At 45.8% G+C, this 27529-nt stretch overlaps 1 protein-coding gene across 1 annotated transcript; it reads left to right on the forward strand.

Annotated features, from left to right (window-relative positions):
- The first annotated feature begins 1793 nt into the window (after positions 1-1793).
- Positions 1794-13258, forward strand: PROSC (proline synthetase co-transcribed homolog (bacterial)). Its single transcript, XM_004682464.2, has 8 exons — positions 1794-1951; positions 4447-4554; positions 4633-4668; positions 5153-5228; positions 7653-7787; positions 9651-9793; positions 10745-10843; positions 11930-13258. Exons 1-8 carry the CDS (start codon positions 1853-1855, stop codon positions 12059-12061), a joined length of 828 nt encoding a protein of 275 aa, XP_004682521.1. The 5' UTR covers positions 1794-1852; the 3' UTR covers positions 12062-13258.
- The last annotated feature ends 14271 nt before the right edge of the window (positions 13259-27529 follow it).

Here is a 27529-nt window from a genome sequence, read left to right on the forward strand (position 1 = left end):
AAAAGATAAACACTCAGCAATTAAAAAAGATAAACACATGCCTTTTGCAGTAACAAAAGGATGAAGTTGGAAGGGATCATGCTTAGTGAAATAAGCCAGAAAGAAAAAAGAAAAATACTGGATGGTTTCACTCATAGCAGGAGTATGAAGGACCAGGGGAGAAAATAATAATAACAATGAACAACTATATACCAGAGACATTTTACAGGGGTAGAGTGGGGAATGGAATAAAAAATGGAGGACAGGGGAAGTGCACTGGACTATGGTGACGGCACACAGGTGATTTGGTGATGGGAAGCCCACGGGGATTACAACTGAGATGGAAAAATGCACAAAATGATGTAAAAATAAACATATTTTTAAAAATATCTCCAAATTGGAGCCCCCACCCTAAACCAACTTTATCAGAATAGCAAGGAATGTGGTATGGCATCGTGTTTTTAAAAGTTCCTCAGAAGATTATAATGTATAGCTATAGTTAAGAATAATGACAATATTAGAAAAAATACGTATATCAGGAATAAAGAGAAAGGGGGCATAAAGGAAATTGAGAAAGAGGCATAAAAACCTGTAATTGTGCTTATCCTTCTCCATCTTGTTCCTATTAGTTTGTCATGGGAACTTGTCTCAGTCAGAGTGGCCCAGATCAATCACTACAGATAGATGTTTCAATCCTGTGCCATGGGCAGGACAGTCAGCATCAACAAGTGTGGGCACAGCCAGGGTAGACCCCTTCCCACCAGATTCAGAAAAGTTTGGGGAAACTAGGGGCTCATTTAGGCCACTTAGAATATTACTCAGCAACCAAAAAAAAGAAACACATGCCTTTTGCAGCAACATGGATGGAACTGGAAAAGATCATGCTTAGTGAAATAAGACAGAAAGAAAAGGAAAAATACCGGATGGTTTCTCTCATAGCAGGAATATAACGGAACAGGCGAGAAAATAATAATAATGAACAGTTATATACCAGAGACATTTTGTGGGGGTGGAGTGGGGAATGGGATCAAAAACAGTGGGGGGGGGAGTGAAACGCACTGGACTATGGTGATGGCACATGGGTGATTTGGTGATGGGAAGTCCAAGGGAGTTGCAACTGAGATGGGAAAATGCACAAAAATATGTAAAAATAAACTATTATAAAATTTTTTTAAGTTTGTACAAACAAAATAAAAATATAAAAGAGAAGGGGAAAAGCAGTTTGTTTACTTTTTATGTCCCTATTGGAAATTTCTTAATTACATGAGACTCGAATCTTTTTATTGGACAGCACTACAGGGTGACAAGATAAAAGCAAATATATATATGAATCTTGCTGTGTTGGTTAGAACGAGCTGTTTGATCTTTAGTGGTTCCTAAAAGAATCGATTGAGTTCAAAGGCTAAGACTCTTGCTCTGGCATCTTCTATACCTAGTTCCAGGACACACAAATCTTTGTGCCCAGCTGGTTGAACAAGGATAAGCAAACTGATGTGGCACTTTAAAAGTGAAGAGGCCCCAGGAAACAGATCGCGGTTCTTTGCGTCAGACAGGTCCCTCGGCGGGGTCAGCGGGACACCGTGGGGGACTGGGTGCACAGAAGAAGGTTCACGCTTCGCGCTAAACAGAGCCAGCGGGGCCGCGGCACCCAGAGACCACCCAGGCTTTTCGCGGCGACCTCTCCAAGATGGCTTCCCCGAGGGGCGGGGACTCTCACGACTTGCTGGGTCCCGCCCCCCCGCGCGCCGATTGGGTGCGACAATTCGGTGATGAGCTCTGAGTGGGCCACACAGAGTCGTGACTGGGCGGGACCGGAAGGTGGTGTCGGCTGGGGGTTGCTGGGGTTTGGGGCTCTGCATTTGGTCCCCAGGGGATGTGGAGAGCTGGCAGCATGTCTGCAGAGCTGGGCGTCGGGGTCGCTCTGCGGGCAGTGAACGAGCGCGTGCAGCAGGCGGTGGCGCGGCGGCCGCGGGTGAGGAAGGGGATTCCGTGGGGACGGTGGGCGGCCACTCTCAGGAGGGGGACACCTGCGTGGGAATGGGTCGTCACGATGACGCACTAGGGTCTCCCGAAGGGGCGGGACCCAGCCGCCGCCTCGGTGTTGGCGCGATTGTAGATGCCCCCAGAGACTAGTGAACGTGTTCCCCAGGTCGGTGTCCGGTTCTCTGGAGGTCGACCCCGTCCGAGCAGAAGCTATCCGCTTCCCGGGGAAACTGACCAGTGTCCAAGTCCCGCGGCGGTGTCGCATCCCGCTTCGTGTGTTAAGGGTCTTCCCACACTACGGAAACACCAGGCTTGTGCCCAGCGACTACAAGAGAGGACGTCAATTATCAGAGCCCCAAAGGGAGCCGTAGCTGCCAGAGATCAGGTGTATGGCAGTGCCCACCAGCTAGAAAATGGTCAGTAAATGTCAGTTCCACCCCTGGGCAAAGGAGAGGATGGATTGGCTAACCTTTGGAGGCCTCAGAAGTACACTTGCGTGCCACAAGGCAGCTGATGCCCCCAGCCCAGCAGTTTAAGGAGTGATTTTTCTCTACTTATAGCCTTATAAGTATTTTATGAATATATTTCATTAAGCCAAAAGTCAGTGTCTGCCCCTTCTTTGTGCAGTTGTTAACTGAATGGTGTGGAGTGAGACAGACCTGAACGGAGAGGTCAGAAATCTCTGATCAAGTATGTATAGTGTCACAACTAGGCAATGTTGGCCTGGACATTGAAGACCCATATTATAGAGTCTTTTCTAGCTTGCTAATTATTATTATTTTAAAGATTTATTTATTTATGCATACGGAATCGGGATACAGGCCAGAGGTACAGGTGTGTGTGTGTGTGTGCGCATTTGAGAGAGACACTTCATCAGAGACAGAGTGGGGAGCAGAATAGGCAGATGGATGAAGTACACTGCTGAGGGGAGCAATGGGCAGCTGCTCAAGAGAGGTCTGCCACACCATGTGGGTCATCTCCCTGCTAGGAGCTCGAACTTGTGCTACAGTGGCGGTGATAGCTTCATAGTGCTGCGCTTTAGCCTGTTGAGCCACCAGGGAGGGCCCTCTACCCTACTAATTAGGCGAGACCTTGGACAAGTCACTTTAACTACTCTGGCCCTCAGTTTCTTCATTGTACAGGTAACAGAATGAACTCTGGTTGCTATAGCATCCTTTCTAGTATTAATATTCTGTGATTTTCCAAGAAAAACTAGGGATTCTGCTAATAAACGTCAGGCTGGGAATACCCCCTATGCAGATGAACTTCCTGTACCACCATTCTCTCTGGAAATCTAACTGTTCATCAACAATTGTAGAATGACAGCATGCTCTTATAAAAGTCTGGGAATGGCAGCACTCAGAAGAATGGAAATGTTTTTGCTACAACTGTGATTCTGTAAGAATTCCAGAGGTTGGCGAAGTTCATGAAAACTGAACTATGTTGTAAAGACAGATGGTGAATCTTTCCTCATTTTCTTTGTAGATTCGGTTACAGCAGAGAGTACCTTTACATTTTATGTAATGGCCAAGTGAGGGGTTCAGATAGGCCTAATCCTGAATCTAGAGGGGTTTATTTTTGTATCCAGATTTCAGAGCTCAGATCTGCCACTGGTTCTTGATTAGACTAAGTTAGTTACCCTAAACAAGTCATTTTTGAGAGTGGATGGGGGCAGTAATATTAATAATTACACCAGGACCAGAATTAATTTCAAAAACTGTCAACGTTGGTGTTTCAGAAGCCATAAGTAACCCCCCTGCTAGTCAGGGACCCCCTGCCCTTAATGAAATAATTTTAAAAAAGATTTATTTATTTATGCATACAGGAACTGGGGTACAGGCGGAGGTGCAGGGGTAAGAGGATTCACCAGAGACAGAGTTGGGAAGAAAACAGGTGGATCTTCTGAAATGCACTGCTAAGGGAAGCTGTGGGGAGACAGGAGAGGTCTGCTGCGCTATGTGGGTCACCTCCCTGACCAGGGCTCCAACTGAGTGCTGCAGTAATTGCAGATAGCTTCTTAGTGCTTTGCTTTAACCCACTGCGCCACCAGGGAGAGCCCATAAAGTGATTCTTAAAGCTCCAATCTTAGTAAATATGTTAATCATCTGAAAAGTTTTCAAAGAGATTCTGAAATACTAGCTCCAGAGATTCATATTCACTAGATCTGGAATGAGTTACAAATGATGCTGACACGGTTGGTCAAAGTTGGCACTTCAAGGAAATACTACCTCTATTTACCTGCCCAGCTTCCCTAAGAGAAAAATGTCTTTTGTTAGATATGAAAGTAGCTGGCATATATTAGATTTACATGTCATGCATGCAAGGGTCTTTGACATTGAGCATGAGCTCACTGCAGTATTGGAAAATGGATAGTACCAAATGCCAAGTTAAGATCTATGCTGATCTGTTGTTCTACAGGGTCTTACAAGATTTGTGGGAATAACATTCCCAAACGTTAACATATGACTCTTTCCGTTTTGTCAGGATCTCCCAGCCATCCAGCCCCGTCTAGTTGCAGTCAGCAAAACCAAGCCTGCAGACATGGTGATCGAGGCGTATGGCCATGGCCAGCGTACTTTCGGAGAGAACTATGTAAGAGCTCTTTTCCAAAGTTCCTTTGGAAGAGTCCTGAGTACAGTGCCTCTGACTTGTTCTTTTTTTACCCTTCAGGTTCAGGAACTGCTGGAAAAAGCATCAAATCCTAAAGTGAGTGGATGTCTGAATCCTTTATATCTAACTCCTGGCTCCCCAGTTGAAAATTAGATCATGTTGGTGGTTGAGTCTTAGGGCAAACGGTTAGGCTGCCAGTAGAAATGTCAACATTCACTTTAATTAAGCCCCAAAGATTTCTCAGCTAACTTTTCTTCATTAAAACTATAGTTTTCTCTTTTGTGGTTTTATGGCATGATGATTTTAGAAGCTTGCTATAATCCTGGATCCTTCTTAGATTTGAAAGTTTTAGCCGGTTCATCCTTAATGGATGTTATCTGAAAGATGGAGGCAATTGATGGGATTAAGAAACAACAGAAGTCTTAGATCTTTCTCTAAGTGTTCTTAGGAGCCAGACTGGAAATGGTGACAGTAGTTTATGGCATAGTCATGAAAGGTCAAAGAAAGGAATGTGTGAGGGTTTGAGCCAGCAAAGCCCCCATGAAGTCTGAGTAAAATATGGTTATCGTTTTCTCATCAGATTCTGTCTTTGTGTCCTGAGATCAAGTGGCACTTCATTGGCCACCTACAGAAACAAAATGTCAACAAATTGATGGGTAAGCTAAAACTCTAAATATGAAGACAAAACTCCTTTTACTACCTTCTGTGGAAGAAAACAGATTTTCGAATATTCCTAATTTACCATTTGTGTTAGATACGTTTCTTTTGGCAAATATATCTTATGTCTTAATATAAGGGGGAAAACATCACGCCAAGAATAGGATGAGTTCACAGTCGGCTGAGTGATACATACTTGGCAACCTGTCAGACCTCACATTATTTGGTGATCTCTCAAATTATAATGCATTTTGGCCCACAAAAATTTTGGATGTTGTCAAATGCTTTTACTTCATCTATTGCAAGGTTTATATGATTTTTTTTTTTAGTTTGTTAACGTGTTGAATCACATTTATTGATTTTCAAATGTTAAACCAACCCAGCATTACTGGGATTAACTCTACTTGGTCATTAAGTGTTGCCTTTTAATATGATGTTACATTTGATTTGTTAAATATGGCTTATATTTTTTGCATCTATATTCATAAGGGACATCAGAGAACAAATTGGCCTCATAGAACAAATTGGGAAGTGTTCCCTCTTAAATCTTTTTAGAAGACTTTGTGTGAAATTAACCTTATTTCTTCCTTAACTGTTGTGTCACGTCCAGCAGGGAAGCCTGGAGTTTCTCTGTGGGAAGATTTTAAAACTATAGTTTAGATTTTATTAATAGACATAGGGTTCTTCATATAATAGATTTCTTCTTGGGTAAACTTTGGGATTGTGTCTTCCAAGAAATTTTGTCCACCTCATGCAAGTTAACCGCTGCAGTTATAAGCAAACTGCCCTGCACCCCAGCAGAGAAGCTGGGGGGAAGCTCCGTCAACTCCCTAAAGGGCAAGCCTTTGTGAGCCCCCTTTAGTCCCCTGCCTGGAGCATCTGGCAGCCCCAGGAAGGCCCCGTCTTCCTGACATTCTGAAGAGACTGGGGATCCCAGCAGAAGGAGGACAGTCCCTTCACCCAGAAGCCAAACAGCCCTTCCTCCCTTCACCCCTGAAGATCTGGCCTTTCCAAGCCACTTCTGATCCTCTGATTCCTCTTGAGTTGAAGCAGACCATGCTCTTCCCAGGCACCCTATTGGAATGGCCTCTGTTTTATTTTTAGCAACATCCAAATGCCCAGCTCTTGCTTCCCTTTCCCAAGCTGCCAACTCCTAGCCACGAGAATAACTCTGTGCATGTCTATTTAAAATAAAAAAGAAGAAAAAATATAATGTTCACTAACAAGAGGAGCGGTTAAGTAAAATGTGAGATTGTGGTTACCTGTTCTGTGGAACGCTGCAGTGGATCTGTGGTATGGATAGGGGAAAATCTCCTCTGTGTCTTGTGAACTGGAAGCAATATCTATGTAATATTTAGTGTGATCTAATATATGTGTTACTAAAATAGCAGAATAACAAGAGACAATACTGAGTGTGGAGAGATTGGATGGAGACACTAAATAGATCTAGAAGAATCCTCATTCCAAAGGTGATGGTAGTAGCCCTGCAGTGAGCCTTTGATTTTTCTGTTGCATATACTTCTACATTGCTTCCATTTTTTTAAATCAAGTATGTGTACTATTTGTCACTTTTTAAGTATCTTAAGCAATTAGCCTGAGCTCAAGGTCAGTATTAAAAATATAAAATCAGTTTGCCTTAATTCAAATCATAGCTCTAGTATTTACTAATTTTATAAATTTGAATAAGCCACCCTTTCTGAGCTTATTTCCCTGTCTGTAAAATGGAGATGTTTCATGCACCTATGATAAGGATGATCAAGAAATAATATATGTGGGCTGGTTAGCATATTGCCTGGAGGGTTTCCAAGTTCAGTAGAAATAAGCTATTACTTTTGCCTTCATTGTTATGTATCTGAGCAAGATTAATATGTCATTTCACATGCAGGCGGTTTTGTTGACCTCATGTTGAATTTAGCTTTCAGTGTTTGGGTCATTCTGATATCCTTGTTGTATAAGAATATCCCCATCCCAGACATTTTATAACATCATGGTAACATGTCCAGGAAGCACTTTGGCCTCCTTGGCTATATTCTTTCTTTATTGTCATCTTGATCCGTTTTTCTCAGTTTGAACTGAGATCTAGTCAGATGTATCCTGCTATTAGGAGTTACCATAGTTATCAGCTTCTAGAAGCTTGTGAATATATATGCTGCCTGATTGTGCTGTAATAGTATTTTCTTTCCTTATTCGTCTGCGCTTTTTATTAGACAGCAAAGAGGAAGCGTCTGACACTTGATGATAATCTGATTCAAAGATGATCTGACATTGTAATGCATACCTTGTAAAACTGTCATGTGAGTCTTAGTACAGCTTCAATTAATTGTCTTTTTCTTTTCCTGGGAAACTATTTTTCCCTCTACCAAGGAAGCATTTTTTGCTGCAGTAAGGTGAGTGAAGAACTACCTTCCTGTTTCTCATTACAGCTGTCCCCAACCTCGCCATGCTGGAAACAGTGGATTCCATGAAGTTGGCAGACAAAGTGAACAGTTCATGGCAGAAAAAAGGTTCTCCTGAAAGATTAAAGGTTATGGTCCAGGTTAACACCAGTGGTGAGGAAAGTAAGTGACCATAGTTGAATTATAGCTTTTTTCCCCTTAAAGTTCACATAGCTACAATTCTAGAAAGAAATTACAGGCCTTTAGGCTATATCTATGATATAGAAGGCACAGTGACATCCACTCCAACCCACATGTTATTGTATAACACATCATGATAGTTATTTTCTAATTTTTGAGGGAATTGGACGATGGGAGTCAAGAAAGGGGATTGTGGCTTTAATCTGGAAACTCCCAAAAGTCACCATCAGTCTTGAAAGAGGTTTCAAAGTTACATGTATAATATATTCACATCTAAGACCTCCCTGATAGCACAGGGGTTAAAGTCTCAGCACTATCAAACTACTGCCAGCCACTGTGGCATGAGTTTGATCCCTGGCCAGGGAAGTGACCCTCATGACATGGCAGACCTCTCCTGTCTTGCCTGCTGCTCCCCTCAGCAGTGCATTTCAGTAGATCTATCAGTTCTGTTCCCCATTCTGTCTCTGGTGAGTCCTCTCATCCCCTTCCTATCCCCACATCCTGCACCTCTGGCCTATACTCCAGTTCTTGTATGCCTAAATAAATCTTGGAAACATTAAAATATATATAATATATATCACATCTCTAAGACTGCTTAGTATTACATTGGGAGAGAATAAGAGAAAGAGCACTGTGACACTATGAGTCAGTGAGTATCTTCAGGGGCTTGGTGTAGCAGTTTAACGCAGTGAACAGGAGCGTGGGCTTTGAGGTCAGGCAGACCCTGGCTTTAAATCCACTGTTCCCAACCCTGGGAAGTTACCTAACTTCTCTGTACCTTAGTTCCTCATTTGGTAATAATATAATAGTACCTACTTATTGAGGGTATTGTGAATTGAATGTGGTATTGTAGATCAAACTATTTTAGATGTGCCCACACATCTTATTGTTTGTTAAGAATAAATGTTTACAAGCTGGTCATTGGCTTACAATACTAGAGCACTGGTATTCAAAACTGCAACAGCCTAGAGACAGGCTCCCTGTAGTCAGATCCCAGTGCTCAGTTCCTGCTTGTGTGACCTTGGAAAACGTACTTTATCTCTCTACACCTCAGTTGCCACATCTTTAGAATGGAGACAGTAAGCACTGACACCATAGAGTATATTAAGTGAAAAGCTCTTAAGGCTTGTCATATGTGCCTGGCACAAAAATTAGTAAATTATAACACCAGTATATTTACATATAGATGATGCATTGCACTATCAATATAGTAAATCTGAAGTTAACTCTAAATCAAGTTTATCATTTTTTGATAACTAGCTATAATTTGCCCTGATTAAAAGTTGAAGTGTTTTTAAAACATCTCCTCTTGATAAGAGAAAACAATTTCAATAATCTTTATAACTTCATGACAAATAATATTTGATGCAGATTGCTCCTCTAGCTGATTGGCAGGTTCAGTGAAATTTTACAAGTACAGAGTCAAAACTATTTAATATATACTATAATTTTTATAATTCTATGTATAAATTAGCATAACGATAGAAACATCAGATTTGGCAAAATAACACTCACGCTCATCTAGCATTTCGGCAATGTAGATGAATCCTCTTGGTGTGTCCCAAGAGATAAAAGCCCTTTTTCTTCCTACTACTCTAGCTTTTCTAATCTCAGATACTAAGAGAATCACATTTTTGGCTCTTGAGAAATTCACAGCTCAGCCAGAAGGGGCACAGCATAGACAAGACCTCAAAATTAAAGTTAATTCTAGAACTTGGGGACATATTCTTTCCCAAAAAGCCCCCCTTTCCGAGAACCACTTCTATTATAAGGAAGGGATGAAAATGGAGCCTTTTTCTGGCTACTTACAACATTCTGGTGTGTCTTCTGTTTGTTTCTGTGCAGGTAAACATGGCCTTATGCCTTCAGAGACGTTAGCAGCAGTGGAACACATAAATGCCAAGTGCCCCAGCCTGGAATTTGTGGGGCTGATGACCATAGGAAGCTTTGGGCACGACCTTAGTCAAGGACCAAATCCGGACTTCCAGGTACTATGGACCAGAGCAGAAGGATTGCTCACAAGCATCTTAGTGAAATGCCATTGCAGGACTGACGGTGTAGTAAATTCAGAGGCATCCCAGATACTGCCCATTATATCCTACTTCTGAAATTTTCTCTTAAGTAAAAGAGAACAAATTGCCAAAGCCCCACAGATCTTCCTCAACTCAACTTGAACCTGGCTAACCTGGCCAAAACACAGTCTTTAGAGAAAATGATGTCTTTCTCTTCTCCAATGACTCGTAGTTTTGTTTATTTTTTGAAAGTGAGTTTGCTAAAACCTTTTTAGTTTCTGACAGCTTTCATAGGCCCTGAAACAAACAATCCTTGTCAGAGATGTCCAGATTCAGCCACTGTGAGGCATCCTTAAAAAGAAGGCAGGGGGCCCTCCCTGGTGGTGCAGCAGGTTAAAGCACAGCACTAAGAAGCTAAAGCCACTTCCGCATGAGTTCGATCCCGGCCTGCCCGGAGGTGACCCACATGGCATGGCAAACCTCTCCTGACCCGCCCGCTGCTCCCCTCAGCAGTGTACTTTGTCGATCTGCCTGTTCTGCTGCTCCCCACTCTGTCCCTGGTGAAGACTCTCACCCTCCACATCTCTGGCCTGTACTCCAGTTCTGTATGAATAAATAAATAAATCTTTAAAAAAAAAAAAAAAGAAGGCAGGAATTAGGGGCTCTCCCTGGTGGTGCAGTGGGCTAAAGCACTACATTATGAAGCTCTCCAAAGCCACTGCAGCATGAGTTCAATCCCTGGCCAGGAAGCTGACCCACATGGCTTGGCAGACCTCTCCTGACCCGCCTGCTGCTCCCCTCAGCAGTACATTTCAGTACATCTGCCTGTTCTGCTCCCCATTCTGTCTCTGGTGAAGCCTCTCACCACCCCTGCACCTCTGGCCTGTACCAGGAATTAAATAGGTGTTGACTTTGTCTTTCTATCAGGTGTTATTGTCTCTCCGGGAAGAGCTGTGTAAAAAGCTGAACATCCCTGCCGACCAAGTTGAGCTGAGCATGGGCATGTCCATGGACTTCCAGCATGCAGTGAGTGTCCTTCCAGATCCCCTTTCCTCCCTTCTGGATGCAAAAGATCACAGAAGGTGTCAGTATTTGCTGGAGAAATTTTGAAATGCCTCATTAAATCAGGGCACCAGCAGAGTGGTTCTCAACTATTCCAACTTGCCCCTCCCTCCTTCTTTTTGGAAGCGAAGTGTCTAAAAGCTATAGCCTGGCATATAATGTCTTTAACTCAGTGCAATCCCCGAAGTATGATCGATAATAAAATCAAAAACCATAATTTTTGAGTCATTCACTGTGTAAAGGTTTGGGCATAGATATATGACAGTAAGTTATGAGGTAGTCTGACATTTAATCTCATACTCATGAAGGTTACTAGGAATTGGTGATGGGTATGATGAAGTATGCATTTGAAGAGGTGCGTGGTTGAAGTCAAAACTTACACAGTGCTCCAAAGCAGTGTCCCCTCTATTTAAAATAGACATTTTATGTGTAGATTCTCTATAAATGCAACAACTGTAAATTGATGCTAATATGCATGTGCCGTACTGGCAACTCCAATACGTGATTCCTGGAACAGAAAATAATTTGGAAAAAAACAAAAAGCAAATAATATGATCAAATTCCATAATCAAATATAAAGTTCCCTCAGTATATTCAGGAGTTACAGTCATAGAAAATTTTACACATTAAAACAGTGCAAAAATGCTTTGTGTTTATAAGTAAAATGTAGTTAGATCCATGCTCTAACAATAAATTGTTTTTCATCTACCCACCCATGGTGTATTTGAAAGATGGACGAGCCAGCACAACTCCAGATTGTTCTTGCTTTTCCAGACCTCTACCATTTAGTAGTTTGACCCCCCCCCCAACTGAATGCTAGTCAGATTCCCCAACTACTATGAAAGCTAAGGAAATCCTTATTTATTCCTTAGATAATCCTCAGGAGTAGCGTTGCCCTTGAGGAAGTCCACCGCTCGCTAAGTCCTTCAGCTGTGTTTTCATCATCTGCATAGGAGACCCTTGAGAGACAGAATGAGAGACACAGCTTTAGCATATGCTGTATCTCATGGTTTTCAACTTGGTCCTTGATACTTTCTCTTCTGCCCACAGATCGAAGTCGGATCTACTAATGTTCGAATAGGAAGCACCATTTTTGGAGAGCGAGATTACTCAAAGAAACCTGGCCTGGACAAGTCCACAGCAGACCTGAAGGCTTCTGCAGAGGTGGCACAAGCACACTGAGCAGGAGCTCCCAGCTGGGCCCTGGCTGGGACTTCTAACTGTGCACTTCCCTGGGTTTTCATTCTGACGTTCCCTATGTTGCAGCACAACCACGCTCCCCTGTGACTTGGCGAGAGAGCAGTAATGATGTGTGCGTTGACACAGACCATCTGGATTAGTGTCTGGCATAGGACTCTCACATCTGGATTTAAGAAATCCAGACATTTCTGTAGAACAGATATCAAGTCAGAAGCCCGGAATTGACTTCAGTATTGAATGCAGCCTAGGAGCACCAAGCAAGCAACCCGTGAATGCCTTGCCCAGGTTAAAATTTGGTCACTGAGGCCTCTACTTACCAAAATCAGAGTTCCCATCTGTCATCCACCTACTTAGAATATGCCCTGTGGTTGCCAGCTTCACACAAGCCCCTCCAAAACCATCATCTGTGCTGTTTTGGAAGGTGTTTCTGTTCCCAGTTTCTGTCCCACCCACTGAATATTTGTCTTACTCTGCAACAGCAGCACAGGTCACTTCAGGAGCTGAAGTTAACTCAAGTTAGTGCTCCAAATCCAAATTGTTAATGAGATGTTGTGTCATTAGTCACCCTGTGGCACTGGCCCTGAAAATTACAGGGGAAAAATAAGTAGGACTTCGACCTCACTTGACAAGACTTGGAGCTGTTTTTTCTGTAGACCCTACAGTGATCAGTAGTCAGTGATGACATTTCTCCTGCCAGTACTTTCTTTGTGGTGACTTCTCATCAAGGATGTAACTCCTCAGAAATGGAAGAATGATTCAAAGCCAGTTCAGGCTTACAGTTTCAACAGATCTGGTTTTGAGGTTTGTGTTCCCAAACCTGGGCACATTATTAGCCTTCCCCAACACCTCCACAAGCTGGAATTTTGTAACTTCTTGATACTTAATAAACTAGCAAGATCCTCGAAGGCCAGAAAGCACAATTCTCATATAGTCACAGCAGATTACTTCAGTCCAAGTGTTTATTTTCTAGGTGGTTTTCCCTACTTATTCAAGCCCCAGTCTTTAATTATATGAAATAACTTTGAACATTATGCTGCTGCTGAATATAATTTTTTTTAATTTAAACCATTATGATTCCTGTACTGTTTGAATCAGAGCTATAGTTGTGATATTTCAGTGTCTATTAAATAAAAATGTGAGTTTGAATTATACCATCTGTGCCAATTACAAAGCAATTAAAAGATTTATTTTTTATGATCTGGTGTAGTGAGTGAGTATAACAGGAGGGGGCATTGGAACCGACAGGAAGCAGCTGTGCCAGTCACTTGGCCTTGTGCCAGCCAACTTTGGAGACAGAATTCCCTCCGGTCACAGATGCAGCCAACACCATGCCATGGATGAGAGAGGGATTCTGTACTTCTCGTGGCTAGAAAATGAAATTTGACATTTCAGAAATAAAAAAATCAAGGTTCCTCTTGCTGCTAGAAACTTTTAAATTGCCTCTAGATGGCGACATTGGCAAACCTGTCGGGCAAGCATTGGTACCCCACCGACAGCCAGCCCATTGCCTTGGAAGGGGTTCTTGTACTTAGTCTCACTCCTTCACAGAGCAGAATCAGGCCAGAGGGGACACTGTTTTCCCAAGCGACAGGGCTGATGCAGAGCCACTGTGTTCATCCCCTACTTCATTTCCTTGCTGACTTGCCGTCCTAAGGATGGCAGTAGAACCCCTTTGGAAGAGATTTAATGCTCTGAACAATAAAAAGCTCTTTTGCCTAGAGATTGAAACCTATGAAGGAGGAGATGAGCCCAGAGAGACTGAATCAAACCCAGGTAAGGAAAAGAAACCAGATTGTGCCCAGCATCTCCACAGCAGGATAGTGGATCCTGTGGAGACAAAATCGAGCGGAGTTATAATTTCCTCTTTTGAGCACGTAACAGGCAGCAAGTCAGAATACTCCCAGATACTTGTCCAAGTGGTGACAGCATGACCGGCAGCTTTCCTGAGTTAACAGCATGCGAGCCTGTGGCTCTGTCACACACGTACCCTCACCCTCTACACACAACACACAACCCGGCAGTCTCAACAGTGCGCTCAGTGGCTAGGGCCCTTGTCTGCCCTAGTGGCAGTTAGGACTGAGCTGCTCCCAATAAATCCATCAAGGCTTTGTCCCCAGACATTCCTCATAATAAACTGCCTATTGCATCTCTAGAAGCAAACGCATTGCTTAATGATGGGAGACAGTCTGAGAAATACATCATTAAGCAATTTCATCAGTGTATGCAGTTCATAGAGGGTATTTACACAAGCCCAGATGTTACAGCTTGGTCCATTCTTAAGCTCTGTTCAGGGACCACCTCCTGTATGCAGCTGTCATTGGCCCAAATGTTACTGAGCAGAGTGTGACTAATTGTACTTCCCTCCCTCCTGCCTTAAACATTCACAACACATACAGCACTGTCTCCTACATCCCCTCATTTTACCCTCCTAGGAGTTGGTAGGGTGGAACTTTTCTGGAAGGTACAGGAGTTGAAGTCTCAGGGCTATGGAGCTATCAGCAGCTACTGCAGCATGAGTTCAATCCCTGTCCAGGGAGGTGACCCACATGGCACAGCAGACCTCTCCTGTCTCACCAGTGTATTTCAGTCCATCTGCCTGTTCTGCTTTCCTACTCTGTCTCTGTTGAATCCTCTCACCCCCACCCCTGCCACCCCACAACTCTGGCCTATATCCCAGTTCTTGTATGTATAAATAAATAAATCTTTAAAAAAAAAAAAAGAGTCGGTGAGGTAATGGAAGCTCTTTGGCAGTGCATCTTTGTGGACAGAACACCAAGGTCCAGAGGAGTTTCAGTGATAGCCTTGTCTGAGGTCAGAGGTGAGAGGTCAGTGTCTGCATTACAAATAAACTCAAGACTGTTGACACCACACCGGTATCTTCTGTTGTCTCAGGCTGTACTAACTGGTAAGTGACATGTTCTTTGAGTTACAGTTTCATCTAAGAGCACCTTTCTACCATATCAGAAATGTATGTTTCTCAGTCTACCATAATTGTTGAGAAATGATCCATCTTAATGCAGAACAAATTCTAAAACCACTAACAGGGAACAAGAAGGAGTAATTGCAAGTGGAACTAGCCTTCTGTCCTGTCTCCCTCCTTCATCCATTTTCCTCTTTCTCTTCAAACTGTCCCACAGGCTACAGATTTCCAAGTGCACCCCCAGAGCTACACTGGCAGGGAATTCCATTCCTCCAGGCTAGACACGGGAGGAATGAAGTCGGTTGGGACAGTCTTAAATCCAAGGCATCGCTGTCCTCAGCCAAGAAGTGGCCCTGGTGTCGCAGCAAAGCTGAGGAGGAAGGCCTCGCCCACCAATTCCTGACAGGCCGAGATAAGGGCGGGTGTCCTCAGTGGGGCATTTGAAAGTGACTTGTCTGGGAACTGTCACTGTCTTTACCATGAAATCAGTTGAATGCTGTTACCTCAGCCTCATGACTAAAGACACAAGAATCCAACCACCCACCAAGATGTTTGACTACTCTGCCCTCTCCCCTTAAGAAGCAAAATAGGTAAAGAAAAGGACTTTCTTCTCCCTGGCTACATCACTGGGTCTATACCACAGCTGGTGTAAAGGACCCTTAAACTTAAGCTCCCTCCTATAATCATTTCTAGTGCCCAAGGGACCTCAATGAATAGTTTTTTCCCTATAAATAGGAAAATACTTTTTCCCTATAAATGGCATGTGGCGGGGACAGAAATTCAGGGTGGGGGGGTTCACTTCGGATTTTTTTCTTGTGTTTAAACCAAATTTTGCCAGCCCCAGCTCTGGGGCTCTGAGATCACAGAGGAGCAGAAGCCACCCTTTCAGTGCCAGAGTTCCCACCACCAGCTAGCTGGCTGATTTCCTCCAGGGTGTCCACCCCCACGTGCTCCCCAGCTTCAGAGCTAAACTTGACCCAGCTGCCAATCTCCAAAATAAAATCAATGTGTGACCTTATTCACCAGCTGTACCGAAAAAACTAGCAAAAGCGAAGGCCAACTTTGAAGCCAAAAAGGGAAGATGAGAAGTTGGGAGAGAGAGAAGGGGGGTGGGAAACTTGGCTGGACATGAAAGGTGTCTTGTCTGTTCCCCATTAGGCCCAATTCTCTTGCAATCTGCAGCCTCGACATAATTCTCTTGACCAGAAACTCTCTAGAGAGATAGTGTCAGAAGGAAAAACAAACAGAATAGCATCTCTGACAGCAAAGTCACTTAAAAACCTATTTGGGGATGGGTGGGAGCAAGACTAGTCAGCAGTAGGGGATTGCACCCCCTACAGGTTACTCATGGAGACTCGCTTACCCCAGACTGGACTAGGGGAGGAAGGTGAGCCCAGGGGAGGCTGGCATGCCCCAGACCAGCTCTGGGAAGCAGAACCCAAGTCCCAATGGGCTCTCTCATGCCTCCAGGTCCGTCTGTATGGTTTTCTCAACGATGTTCTGAACACAAAACCCACAGTATTGAGAGACTATTTGGAAGGATTGCTGTAGGAAAAAGTGGTCCCAACTTGTTCTAACTCCTATTTCCGCTATCAGCAAGCCAGAGACTGAGAACACAGCTGCCCTGTATGCTGGCACCTCAGGCGGCAAAGGGCTCTCTCTGAGTCCCTCTGACCTGCCTTTGAGCTAAGCCTCTCCTGTGGAGGAAGCCAGGCCCCAACCAGGAGCCCCTGGGCTAAGGATCCTGGGGTAGGGAGTGCAGTGCAATAGAGGGCAGCTTCAGCGCTCAAGTTTCTGGGGCAGGCGTCCTGTTCTAGGAGGGAACCTTTTTTTAAGGGAGAAAAACTAATCAGAAAAAAGGAGCAAGAGCTTTTCCCTGCCTCGGACTTGTTTATTACTCGGATATCTGATTTCAGCAGAGGAAGCCGGCACTGAAGCAAGGTTTTTATTGGCCGTGAGCAAGAGGAATTCAGGGTTTGCCTTTGATTTGGCTTCCCCAGAACATGAGGCACTGAAAAGTGTTGCTGCTTTGAAGGAGCAGCTCTGTACTCTGGGAGCCCCACGCTCCCCGTTTCTGCAGCCCCCAACTAAAATGCCCCTTGGAGGAAGAGGGTGGAGCAAGGGGTGCCTGAGTGGAAGGAACCTCACCAACATTTCAGCGAGGAAAGTAAGATGGGGGGAAAGTTTTAAAGTCCCAAAACTGGCTCCAGGGAGCACAAGTGAGGGTTGTGGTCAAGGCCCCCTCCCCTGAGCAAGGAGCTGGAGGAGGGAAGGTCTGTTTTGGATGAAAGCACAGTGTCTCCAGCCCTCCAGCCGACAGAGCTCGGCAGGCTGCAGTCGGCAGACCTGCCTGATGGTTTCAATGTGTGGGGAAGATAAAGCCAGAGATCTGCAGAGGCCGCCCAGCCTGCACTACTGCTCTGCTGAGGCTGGGCAGGGGCTGCTCTGGCAAGGGGCTTGCCAAGTGGGATGCAGGCCCAGGGCATGAATGCTACCCACCCTGGCTACCCACAGGCACCTTCACACACAAACAGCCACTGCTGGGGACCTGGAGCCCCAGCCAGCCTGATGTCACTCTAGGCCAGTGTAATCTTTCTGCCTCTGGCTGCCTTCCAAAGGGGTGGGGTATCCCCCCTAGAAAAAAAGGTGGTTGCCCCTCCACTGGGACATTCATTCATTCATCTCCCTCGCTCCCCTTTTCCTTCTCTATACCCTATTTCTTTTTTATTTTTGTTGATGTTTTTATTTATTTATTTATTTTGTAAGTTTTTTTTTTTTATGCAGACAAGAACTGGGGTACAGGCCAGAAGTGCAGGGGATATGAGGATTCACCAGAGACGGAATGGGGAGCAAAACAGGCAGATCCACTGAAATACACTGCTGAGGGGAGCAGCGGATGAGACGGGAGAGGTCTGCTGCACCATGTGGGTCAGCTCCCTGGATAGGGATTGAACTCATGCTGCAGTGGCTGCGGAAAGCTTCATAGTGCTGAAACTTAACCCCTTGTACCACCAATGAAGGCCCTTGTTGGCTTTTTTTTTTTTTAGATTTATTTTATTTATGCATCAGAACTGGGGTACAGGCTAGAGGTGCAGGGGTGAGAGGATTCACCAGAGACAGAGTGGGGAGCAGAACAGGCTGATTTACAAAGTACACTACTGAGGGGAGCAGCGGGCAGGTCAGGAGACGTCTGCCAAGCCATGGGGGTCACTTCCCGGTCGGGGATCGAACTCACACTGAAGTGGCTTTAGCTTCTTAGTGCTGTGCTTTAACCTACTGCACCACCAGGGAGGGCCCTATGTTGACATTTTTAATAATTTCATAGCATGTGATTTTTTTTCAAAGATTTATTTTAATTTATTTATGAATACAGAACTGGGGTACAGGCCAGAGGTGCAGGGGAGGGGGTGAAAGGATGTATCAGAGACAGAATGGGGAGAAGAACAGGCAGATCTACTGATATACACTGCTGAGGGGAGCAGTGTGCAAGACAGGAGAGGTCTGCCATGTGGTGACCTCTCTGGCAGGGGATGGAACTCCTGCCCCAGAGGCTGGCAATAGCTTCATAACTCCTTGTGCCACCAGAAATGCCCAGTACCCTATTTCTTGCTACCTTTTTCTGTGACTTCTTTCCTTATCCTTCTCCCACAAACCACTAGTGAGGGGAAAACCTCAAAGCTACCTGTCTCCACTTGGACCAGGACCATTGATGGGCAGGAATTTGTTGTGAGGGTGCTGGGACTTTGGGGCCTGCTCTGATTGCAGCAGCTAACCCTCAGGGGAACCTCTGACAGTTCTGCCTGGGTATGGCTTTCTGCCCATTCCAGTTGGTGACCGGAAGACTGTCCCTGCAAGAGACATCTTCTTTGTCTCTCTGCTTGTGGGTCTTCAGAGGCCTTTGTGAAGGTCACCGGCCAGTCTCCCAGGCTCAGAGAACACCTCAATGGCGTAGGCTGCCCCCAGCACAGCTCTGCTCACCTGGGAGCTGACTCTGGCAGCCACCGTGCCATTTGGCACTCTGCGCTGAGGCCCAGGGCCTGAGGCAGAGGGTGGGAAGTCGGGGAACAGGGCTTTCACTGTGTCCGCTTCAAGGAACCCAGTCACTGAAAGGATCTTATAAAGTAAGTTTGGGAACATACAGGAGAGGATCTGCAAGAGTAAGAGCAGCGCTTTGAGGCAGCTGCACACACTTACTCTAAGACTCGACACCCCTGCCTCGGGGTGATTCCCAAATCTACTCCTGGCCAAATTTCCTCGGACCAAAGACCCAACCCTTTTGTGCCTCAGTTTCTTCTCCTGTAAATGGGAGTGGTATTAAAATAACAGCCCTTGGTGTTGTCATAACACAAAATGTGAGAAAGGGTAGAACGTCCTGCACCGAAGCCGGCACATAATAAAGGTTACATACGCCTTAATGCAGAACCCCCGGGCTGCGCTCCCCTGCATCCTCAAGAAGAAAAAGACTGGAGCTCTGAGGATAGGGCCTCAGCCCAAGAAAGACTGGGAGGTGGGGCCGGCTGCTGTCTTCCTTCATAAATGAAACATATCCTCTAAGAAAGGAGCAAGGAGCCCTCCAAGATCAAGTGAAGCCCTGTGGGCCCAGGATCCTGCCTCCCCAGCGTCTCTCTCTGGCACAGCTGATCACGGGTGCTAGCAGTGGAGGGCCGGTTTCTATTAACGCCCTGCCCAAACATGGATACCTGCTGCAGGCCCCAGTGAGAGCCCAGAGAGAGCCCCTTTCATGATATTTCCCCCCTGCGCTGCAAGGCCAAGGCCACAGGACCCAAAGGGAGTCTGTCTGTCTTAGGGAACAGAGTATGACCTCCTGCACAGAAGTGTGATCTTGACCTTCTAGAGAGAAAGAAAATGAATGTTCATGCACACACCTGTGTGTGTGTGTGTTCACACTCACACTCTCAAGGACGCACAGAAAGGAGAGGAAAGGAGAAAGAGAAACAGAGAGGGAAAGAGAGATGACAAGAGAGATAAGCTCCCATGGTACAGCCCCAGAAGCCCACCCTGGCCAGCAAGGCACCTGGAGACCCGGAGCTCCAGGGAATCAGGGTACTATACAGAGACCCCAGTTTCCTAGTATATAAGAAGTCCAGCAGCCAGGTGCTGATCAGCCTCAGAGGGAGTTTCTCTGAGGACCCTCAGAAAGGGAAGTGGTATTAAGGGAGGGTGACAGTGGCCCAGAAAAATCAGCCTAGAAAGCTGTGGAGAGCCACAGCTCTGAAAACCTTCCCAGCCTGGAGGGCGAGACCCGAGGATCAGGGATAGGAGTGCACCAGGGCCTCTCAGCCACCTCCCTGGACAGAGTATGTGGACAGAGCAGCCCCTTCCTCAGAAGAACAGGTCACAGACCCCAAGGAGCCCCAGAACTAGATGGAAAACTAGGTAGAGCCCCTCAATCCATCTCAGCCACCTCCCTGGACAGAGTATGTGGACAGAGCAGCCCCTTCCTCAGAAGAACAGGTCACAGACCCCAAGGAGCCCCAGAACTAGATGGAAAACTAGGTAGAGCCCCTCAATCCATCACAAAAGGCCTGAGAGCTGACGAGGCAGGGTAGAAGGGGTCTCCTGAGTTCTGATCCCTGTGGAAGCCTCTGGGCTACTACTGTCCTGTCCCTGAGCATGGAGAGCTGAGTGCTCACAGTGGTGCCTTGAGAGCTGGCTAAGGAGAGAGAGGAAGAAGAAGAGATTCCCCCACCCTCACCCACACTTTCCTCTTTACGCCATCAACACGGGTCTCTCCTATGACTCAGGCACCAGACTCTTCCTACCAGTGTTAGGAAAATCTCCAAGCCCCACCTCCAGTCACCCCCTTTTGTTCAGCCTTTATCCTTGAGGTCAGCTTGGCTGTGACTTTCTCAGAGAGGATTTTCCCATCAACCTCTATTCCTTTTGCTGCTTCATCGTGCTTCATGGATATTATCCCATCTGCGAGATCATACACATGTGTTTATGGCATGTTACCTATATCCCCCTACTAGATCAGTTCCATGAAACCACAAACTTTCTTTTGGTTTGTCGCTCTATCTTTAGTGCCAAAACAGTGTCTGCCATATAGGAGATGTTCGATAAATGTTGTTTAAATGGCAAAGGCCTCAGTAACATTTTGTTGACCATTAAATACGTTGCTTGTATGCATCGAGCACTAAAACAAGCTGAGAGCATAGAAATGAAGGAAATAATTGTCTCTTCTGACTCTTTGCATTCTAGGGAAGACTCCAATACATAAGCAGTGAGCTATAACGTAAGATAAAATTAAACCTGTGCCAATAAGGAAAGTAGCAACCCCAGGGGAGGCATGTGCCCCAGGCTGGAGCGCACCCTAACATCAATCTGTGCCCCACCGCCTACTGGGCTTCCTATTCCTGAGTTCAGTTCTGACACTGACTACCCAGCATTCGCACAGATCTCACAGATGAGGAGCAGATCCAGCTGCAAAGTCCCAGGTCGCCTACTTGTGACTGACTATACATCTGATTCCCATGACTCCATCTTCAAGTTTGATTATTTCCCAGGATGACTCATAGAACTCAGGAAAACACTTGACTTACATCTGCTGGCTTATTATAAAGGATATGACTCAAGAACAGCCAAAGGGAAAAGATGGGGAGGAGGACAGAGCTCTGTGCCCTCTGGTGCTCCACCCTCTCCGCATCTTGATAAGTTCACAGCCCAGAAGGTCTCTGGATGTAGTTGCAGAGTTTTTATAGAGCACAATCTCCAACCCCCCATCATGCTCCCTGTTGGTGAGGTCAGTGCATGGGGCCGGAAAGGTCCAACCCTCTAATCACTTGGTCTTTCTATTGACCAGCTCCTTCCTAAGGCTGTCTGAGAGTCCTGCCCTCAGTCACCTCACTCACATAAACTCAGTTGTCATCAAAGCGGCGCCTTAAGAATAACCAGATACTCCTATCAATCCTCAGGAAATTCCAAGGGTTTTAGGAGCTCTATGTCTGGAACTGGGACATAGACCAAGTCTATTTTTGTATTACACCACGTGGGCATCATTTACATATTACTGACACTATAGTCATTATCACAAAGTAAGACTAATTTTATCCCTTATTTTAGAATAGAAAAATGAGGCTTAGATGAATTAAGCGGATTGCCCACAATTACACAATCTGTAAAATGGAAAGCCAGATTTTGAATCCAGCCTCAAAGTCCATGTTTTTTTTTCTTTTAAAAATTTATTTATTTGGGGCCCTCCCTGGTGGCGCAGCGGGTTAAAGCACTGCACTAAGAAGCTAAAGCCACTTCCTCATGAGTTTGATCCCGCCCCAGAGGTGACCACATGGTGTGGCAGATCTCTCCTGACCCACCCACTGCTCCCCTCAGCAGTGTACTTCATTGATCTGCCTGTTCTGCTCCCTGCTCTGTGTGTGGTGAATCCTCTCACCATCCCTGCACCTGTGGCCTGTACCCCAGTTCTGTATCCATAAATAAATAAAATCTTTAAAAAAATTATTTATTTGCTCCCTAGTGGAGCAAAAATTATTTATTTGCTCCCTAGTGGAGCAATGGGTTAAAGCATGGCACTATGAAGCTATCCGCAGCATTGCAGCAGGATTTCAATTCTCAGCCAGAGAAGTGACCCACATGGCACAGCAGACCTTTCCTGTCTTGCCCACTGTTCCCTTCAGCAATGTATTTCAGTCAATCTGCCCATTCTGCTGCCCAGGATTCCTAGTGAATACTCTCACCACCCCCATGTCTAGCCTGTACCCCAGTTCTTGTATGCATAGATAACAATTTTTTTTAAAGATTTTTAAAAATCTGTTTAGACATCCATCCTCACCCTGTTGTATGGTAATTCTTTTTTTAAAAAAAGATTTATTTATTTATGCATACAAGAACTGGGGTACAGGCCAGACGTGTGTGGAAGAGAGAAGATTCACCGGGGACAGCGTGGGGAGCAGGACAGGTAGATCTACTGAAATACACTTCTGCCATGCCATGTGGGTCAGCTACCTGGCTGGGATCGAACTCCTGCTGCAGTGGCTGCAGATAGCTTCATAGTGCTGCACTTTAATGTGTTGTTCCACCAGGGAGGGCCCTCAAAGTCCATGCTTTTAGCTCTGTGCTAAAGTATCATCTGGGACAATTTCATTTAAGGAGCAAGTCAGGTTTTAATAAAGACAGATTGTAACTCTTACCTGAGGGAATGTTGAAATTATACACAGGCACATTTTATGTGGTAGAATCTGATCACCAAAGGGTAGCTCTTATTGGTCCCAAATATCTATCTGGTATCATACCTTCGTTCTTACACCTTCTGAACCTTTTGATTGAGAAGTGAACATTTCTGCCATGAAGACTTAGAGTTAGTGTTCCCACGGGGGTGATGGGGTTTGGGGAGTGGTCAGCACTGTCCACAGGGAGGTACAGGACAAGGAAGAGAGGGACGGAGAGCTCAAAGGACTTTAGATCCATCTGATCTGCTGTGGTTTTCACTGACCCCTTCCTTTCCTCTACCTGAGTAGTATAGATCTTTGGAAAGTTTTTGCCTTCCTCAAATCTGTTTGAATAAGGCATAAAAGGATAGCCTGGCTCTAGTACTCACCATGGTTTGGGAATGACTATCTTTATAGATTCAGCTCAGAGTGGGAGAGAGAATCAAAATAAGAAAGACTCAAGGGGAAGGGGGCTCTTAGGAGAATTTTTGATAGCCCTTCTTCTCCTTACAGTGCATAGAGAACGGTGTTTAATTCTTTGCACTCTGGAGAACAGAGTACCTGGGATCAAATGCCGGTTCTATGCCTTACTAGCTGTGTAAGGGATGTGGACAAGTTCCTATTAAGGTGCATCCTCACCCTGTTGTGAGGTAATTCTCGTATAATGTAATCTACAAGTGACAGACACACTAAGCTCGCAGCTGATGTTCGTGATCCCCTGTGTTAGCTCTGGGGTCAGGGTGAGGGGACAGGGCCCACTGCTCCATTTCCTACTGTCAGCTACTGCTAATGGAGGCTCTGCCCTGTCTTGAGGTAAGAGGTGCCAGCCACTTGTGAGCAAGTGGAAATGGAGCAACATTGAAGCTAAGGGCAAGAGAAAGGGTGGCGAGCAGGAAGCCCCTGGCAACAGTATGCTTTTGGGAGGGGTGTTGGAGCCTGGAGGAAGCCATCTCGATATTCCTCTAAGCTGGTAAATAATCAGACAAGCATCAGATGGATAACAATAATAATAAAGTTTAATAATAACATATATACCTCTTGTATGCATGGGACAGATCCATCCTGGCTGACTCCCCATGTGGGTTTCAGTGCCACTTTAAATAGCCCGCTAGGACTATGACAAGGGCGGGTGGGGTAAGGAAGAGGAATTCGGAGCTTTGTGTGTGGTTGTGTTATAGGGCAGGGAGAGAGGGGCACCACTGAACCCCCAAACCTGCCTGCTCTAAGTGGGTTCTGCCTTCCGCCACATCAAGGCAAAACAGATAAGGCTTTAATGAAAAAGGAACTTTAATACAGTGTATACAATATGAAAGACAAAGAATATAATTTCTAAATCAAACACCTGAAGTTACACATCCCCTCCTGGGCAAAGGTCAACCCAAAAGGGATTGACCCAAAGCAAGGCCTGAAAGCTTCCACAAGACTAAAGCTCCTTCTGCCCGGGACTCAGAAAAGGATCGAAATGGCCAGACAAGTCTGGAAGGAAAAGAGCAAAATCAAAATCAGTATAAACACGGCCATAGTCACCTCCCTGCAGGTCTCTCACCCACATCTACCTTAACCAGTCCAGGGCCAGGAAACAAGTACGGCTTCTTCCTCACATGCTTGCTGTTCCATGTGGCTTCCTCAGGTCTCCTTCTGGCTCTCCATCCTGCTTACTTCCTCAGACTCCTCTTCTCTCCTCAGCTCCACCCTCCTTCTGGGTGGGGCAGAGAACCTGGAACTTCCCCATTTCCTAGGGACCACCCTGTTACAGTTGAGGTGGGGGGAGGCAAATGTATTTTTTTAATGATTTATTATTTATTTATTTATTTATGCATACAAAAGCTGGGGTACAAGTCAGAAATGCTGGGGAGAGAAAGGTTGGGGGTTAGTGGTGGTTAGAGGATTCACCAGAGACAGAGTGGGGAGCAGAACAGAAAGATTGACTAAGTACACTGCTGAGGGGAGCAGTGGGCAGGTCAGGAGAGGTCTGCTGCACCATGTGCATTACCTCCCTGGTCACCATGTGGGTCACTTCCCTGGCTAGGAATCGAACCTATACTGCAGTGGCCTCCAATAGTTTCATAGTGCTGAGCTTTAACCCTTTGCACCACCAGAGAGGGCCTAGCAAAGGTACTTTTGTCTTCCAGGAGAGAAGAGATAAGGGGATTAGGTCTTCTAGGAAAAATCCCTTAAAGAGAGTAGTGCAATATAAACATCAAAAGCAACTTTCACCCCACCTCAAAAACCTCACATGAAATAAACCTCTTGCCAAAGACATGATTTGGGGTGGCAGATTTTTTTCTCCTCTACAGAGGCACCACAAATGTGAGAACTTGAAGAGAATAATTATGGTTTAGTAGAGTCAGGTGGGTTTCACTTACTCCCCAGACTGAACTAACCCTTTCGGTAAGCCTCCTCTTGCCCACTTCAGTCAGGATTAATTCAGCCCCATTTCTATTTTCATGGTTGCTTATCCCTACTCTATTGAAAAGCTTATCACACACTATCAGGGTGTATTTCATTGGTCCAGCTCCCTAGCCAGATTTCCTGAGGTTGGTAACTAAGTTTAGTCATCCTGGCTATCTCCAACAAACCTGAAAACAAAAAGATTTTTATGTAGGCTACTGGCTCACTCTGCCCTGTAGCTCTGAGGAAAGATAACCAGGAAGCTTCCTTTGGGAAAATCTTTGAGTGGCTCAAAGAAAAAAAGCACTTAAAAAGGAATCAGAGGGTAAGCTCTCATCCCGACCCTTCCTGAGGAATGCAATCTCAGCTCCCGCCAGCCAGCAGAAGGCTCCTGCTGGGGGGAGTCCATGCCCCTTCTCTTTTCCTCCATTTGCAATCATTATTTATTTATCTTTGGAAGTTGAAGGAACCAGAGCCTGCAAATGGGAGAGACTTGTGGAGCCAGGGAGAGAAAGTGAAGAGGCCAGTGTCTGGGCCCAGAGTCTGCGGCCAGCAGGCGAGAAAGTGAAGCCACTTAAAGGTCACGTTGCTAGAAACTGTGCCGCACACACCAACGGGGCTAGGAGCACAAAAAAGGGGTTGTCACCTTAGCCACCATTTCGGTAGCATACTGAAGCCTGGGGAATGGGTCCCCTACCGGGAACAGCCTGTCTCTGTAGAAAAGACACTAGGAAGTGACAGAAAAGTCAGCCTTTCTGGGGGAAAATGAGGAGGCAGACACCCAGAGTCATCTTTTTCTCTTCCCTCTTTCCTAGCTGGCATTACAGCCCATCTAAGGCCCAGAGGCAACTTTCAACCCCTTTCCTGGAAGTCAAGGTCAGACTCTGCCCAAACCATCAGCCTTTCCCCTATAGATTCCTGATGCCCCTCTTCTACCTCTTCTAATTCACTTTCTTTCTTTTAAGATTTATTTATTTGTGCATACAGAACTGGGGTACAGGCCAGAGGTACAGGGGGTGAGAGGATTCACCAGAGACAGAGCGGGGAGCAGAACAGGAAGACTGCCAAGTACACTGCTGAGGGGAGCAGCGGGCGGTCAGGAGAGGTCTGCTGGGTCATGTGGGTCACCTCTGGGACTGGGGATCAAACTCATGCTGAAGTGGCTTTAGATTCTCAGTGCTGTGCTTTAACCTGCTGGCCACCAGGGAGGGCCCTCTAATTTATTTTCCTGCCATAACTTACATCCATCAACTAGAATCAGGCAAGGCTCCATTTTGACCCCAGAGATTAGATACCAGAGGACGTCAGACAGAGCTCTCTAAAACTAGGCTCTCCTGACTTACTGATGTCCTGTGGTACTAAGAGTAGGAAAGAACCATCTCCGTTTCCCTCATTCCCACTGGTCCCCAAACACAGACACATTTGGGAGGTGGTAAAGGTAGGCCACCAGATCTGATCTGTCTGCCTCGGCCTTTGACCCCTTCCAGTCCGAGACAAGCAACCCCGCTGGGCGAGGTCATGGGCCCAGAGGAGGGGCTGAGAATCCGTCTTTGGCTAGGATCCAGCCATGGCCTCAGTCAGACCTTGAGGACCTTGGCTGGTTGTGGGAGTGAGAGCCAACATCAGACTCGCCCAGCATGTCAGGCGCCAAGAGAAGCCGAGTCCCAGCAATCCGCGAGCCGTGAACAAAGTTAAGCCTGAAACCTGGAGCTCTAACACGTCTGGCTGAGGTCGCAGGTCAGTGAAAACACCCGAGGCAGGGGGTGCAAGCTGGAGGACTAGCGGGAGAGTTTTGTGGAAAGTAGTGGTGGTTGGCTTTGAGGTCTAAGAAAGAGTACGTAGAGGGAGAGTCCTGCTCGGGGAAGAGGTGCGGAAGGGCGAAGGCGTCTAAGTTCAGGTATCTCCGCTGGCACGCAGGGCCTGGAGCCTGCTGACCGGCTCTCACTCAGGGAC

Source organism: Condylura cristata, unplaced genomic scaffold (genome assembly GCF_000260355.1).
Source record: "Condylura cristata isolate star-nosed mole 26May11 unplaced genomic scaffold, ConCri1.0 scaffold00014, whole genome shotgun sequence".
NCBI lineage: Eukaryota > Metazoa > Chordata > Mammalia > Eulipotyphla > Talpidae > Condylura > Condylura cristata.

Coding starts and splice junctions, on each gene's coding strand:
- PROSC (XM_004682464.2), top strand. CDS start 1,853: ATGTGGAGAGCTGGCAGCATGTCTGCAGAGCTGGGCGTCGGGGTCGCT. Junction 1,952..4,446: donor CGGTGGCGCGGCGGCCGCGG/GTGAGGAAGGGG, acceptor CCGTTTTGTCAG/GATCTCCCAGCCATCCAGCC. Junction 7,788..9,650: donor TAACACCAGTGGTGAGGAAA/GTAAGTGACCAT, acceptor GTTTCTGTGCAG/GTAAACATGGCCTTATGCCT.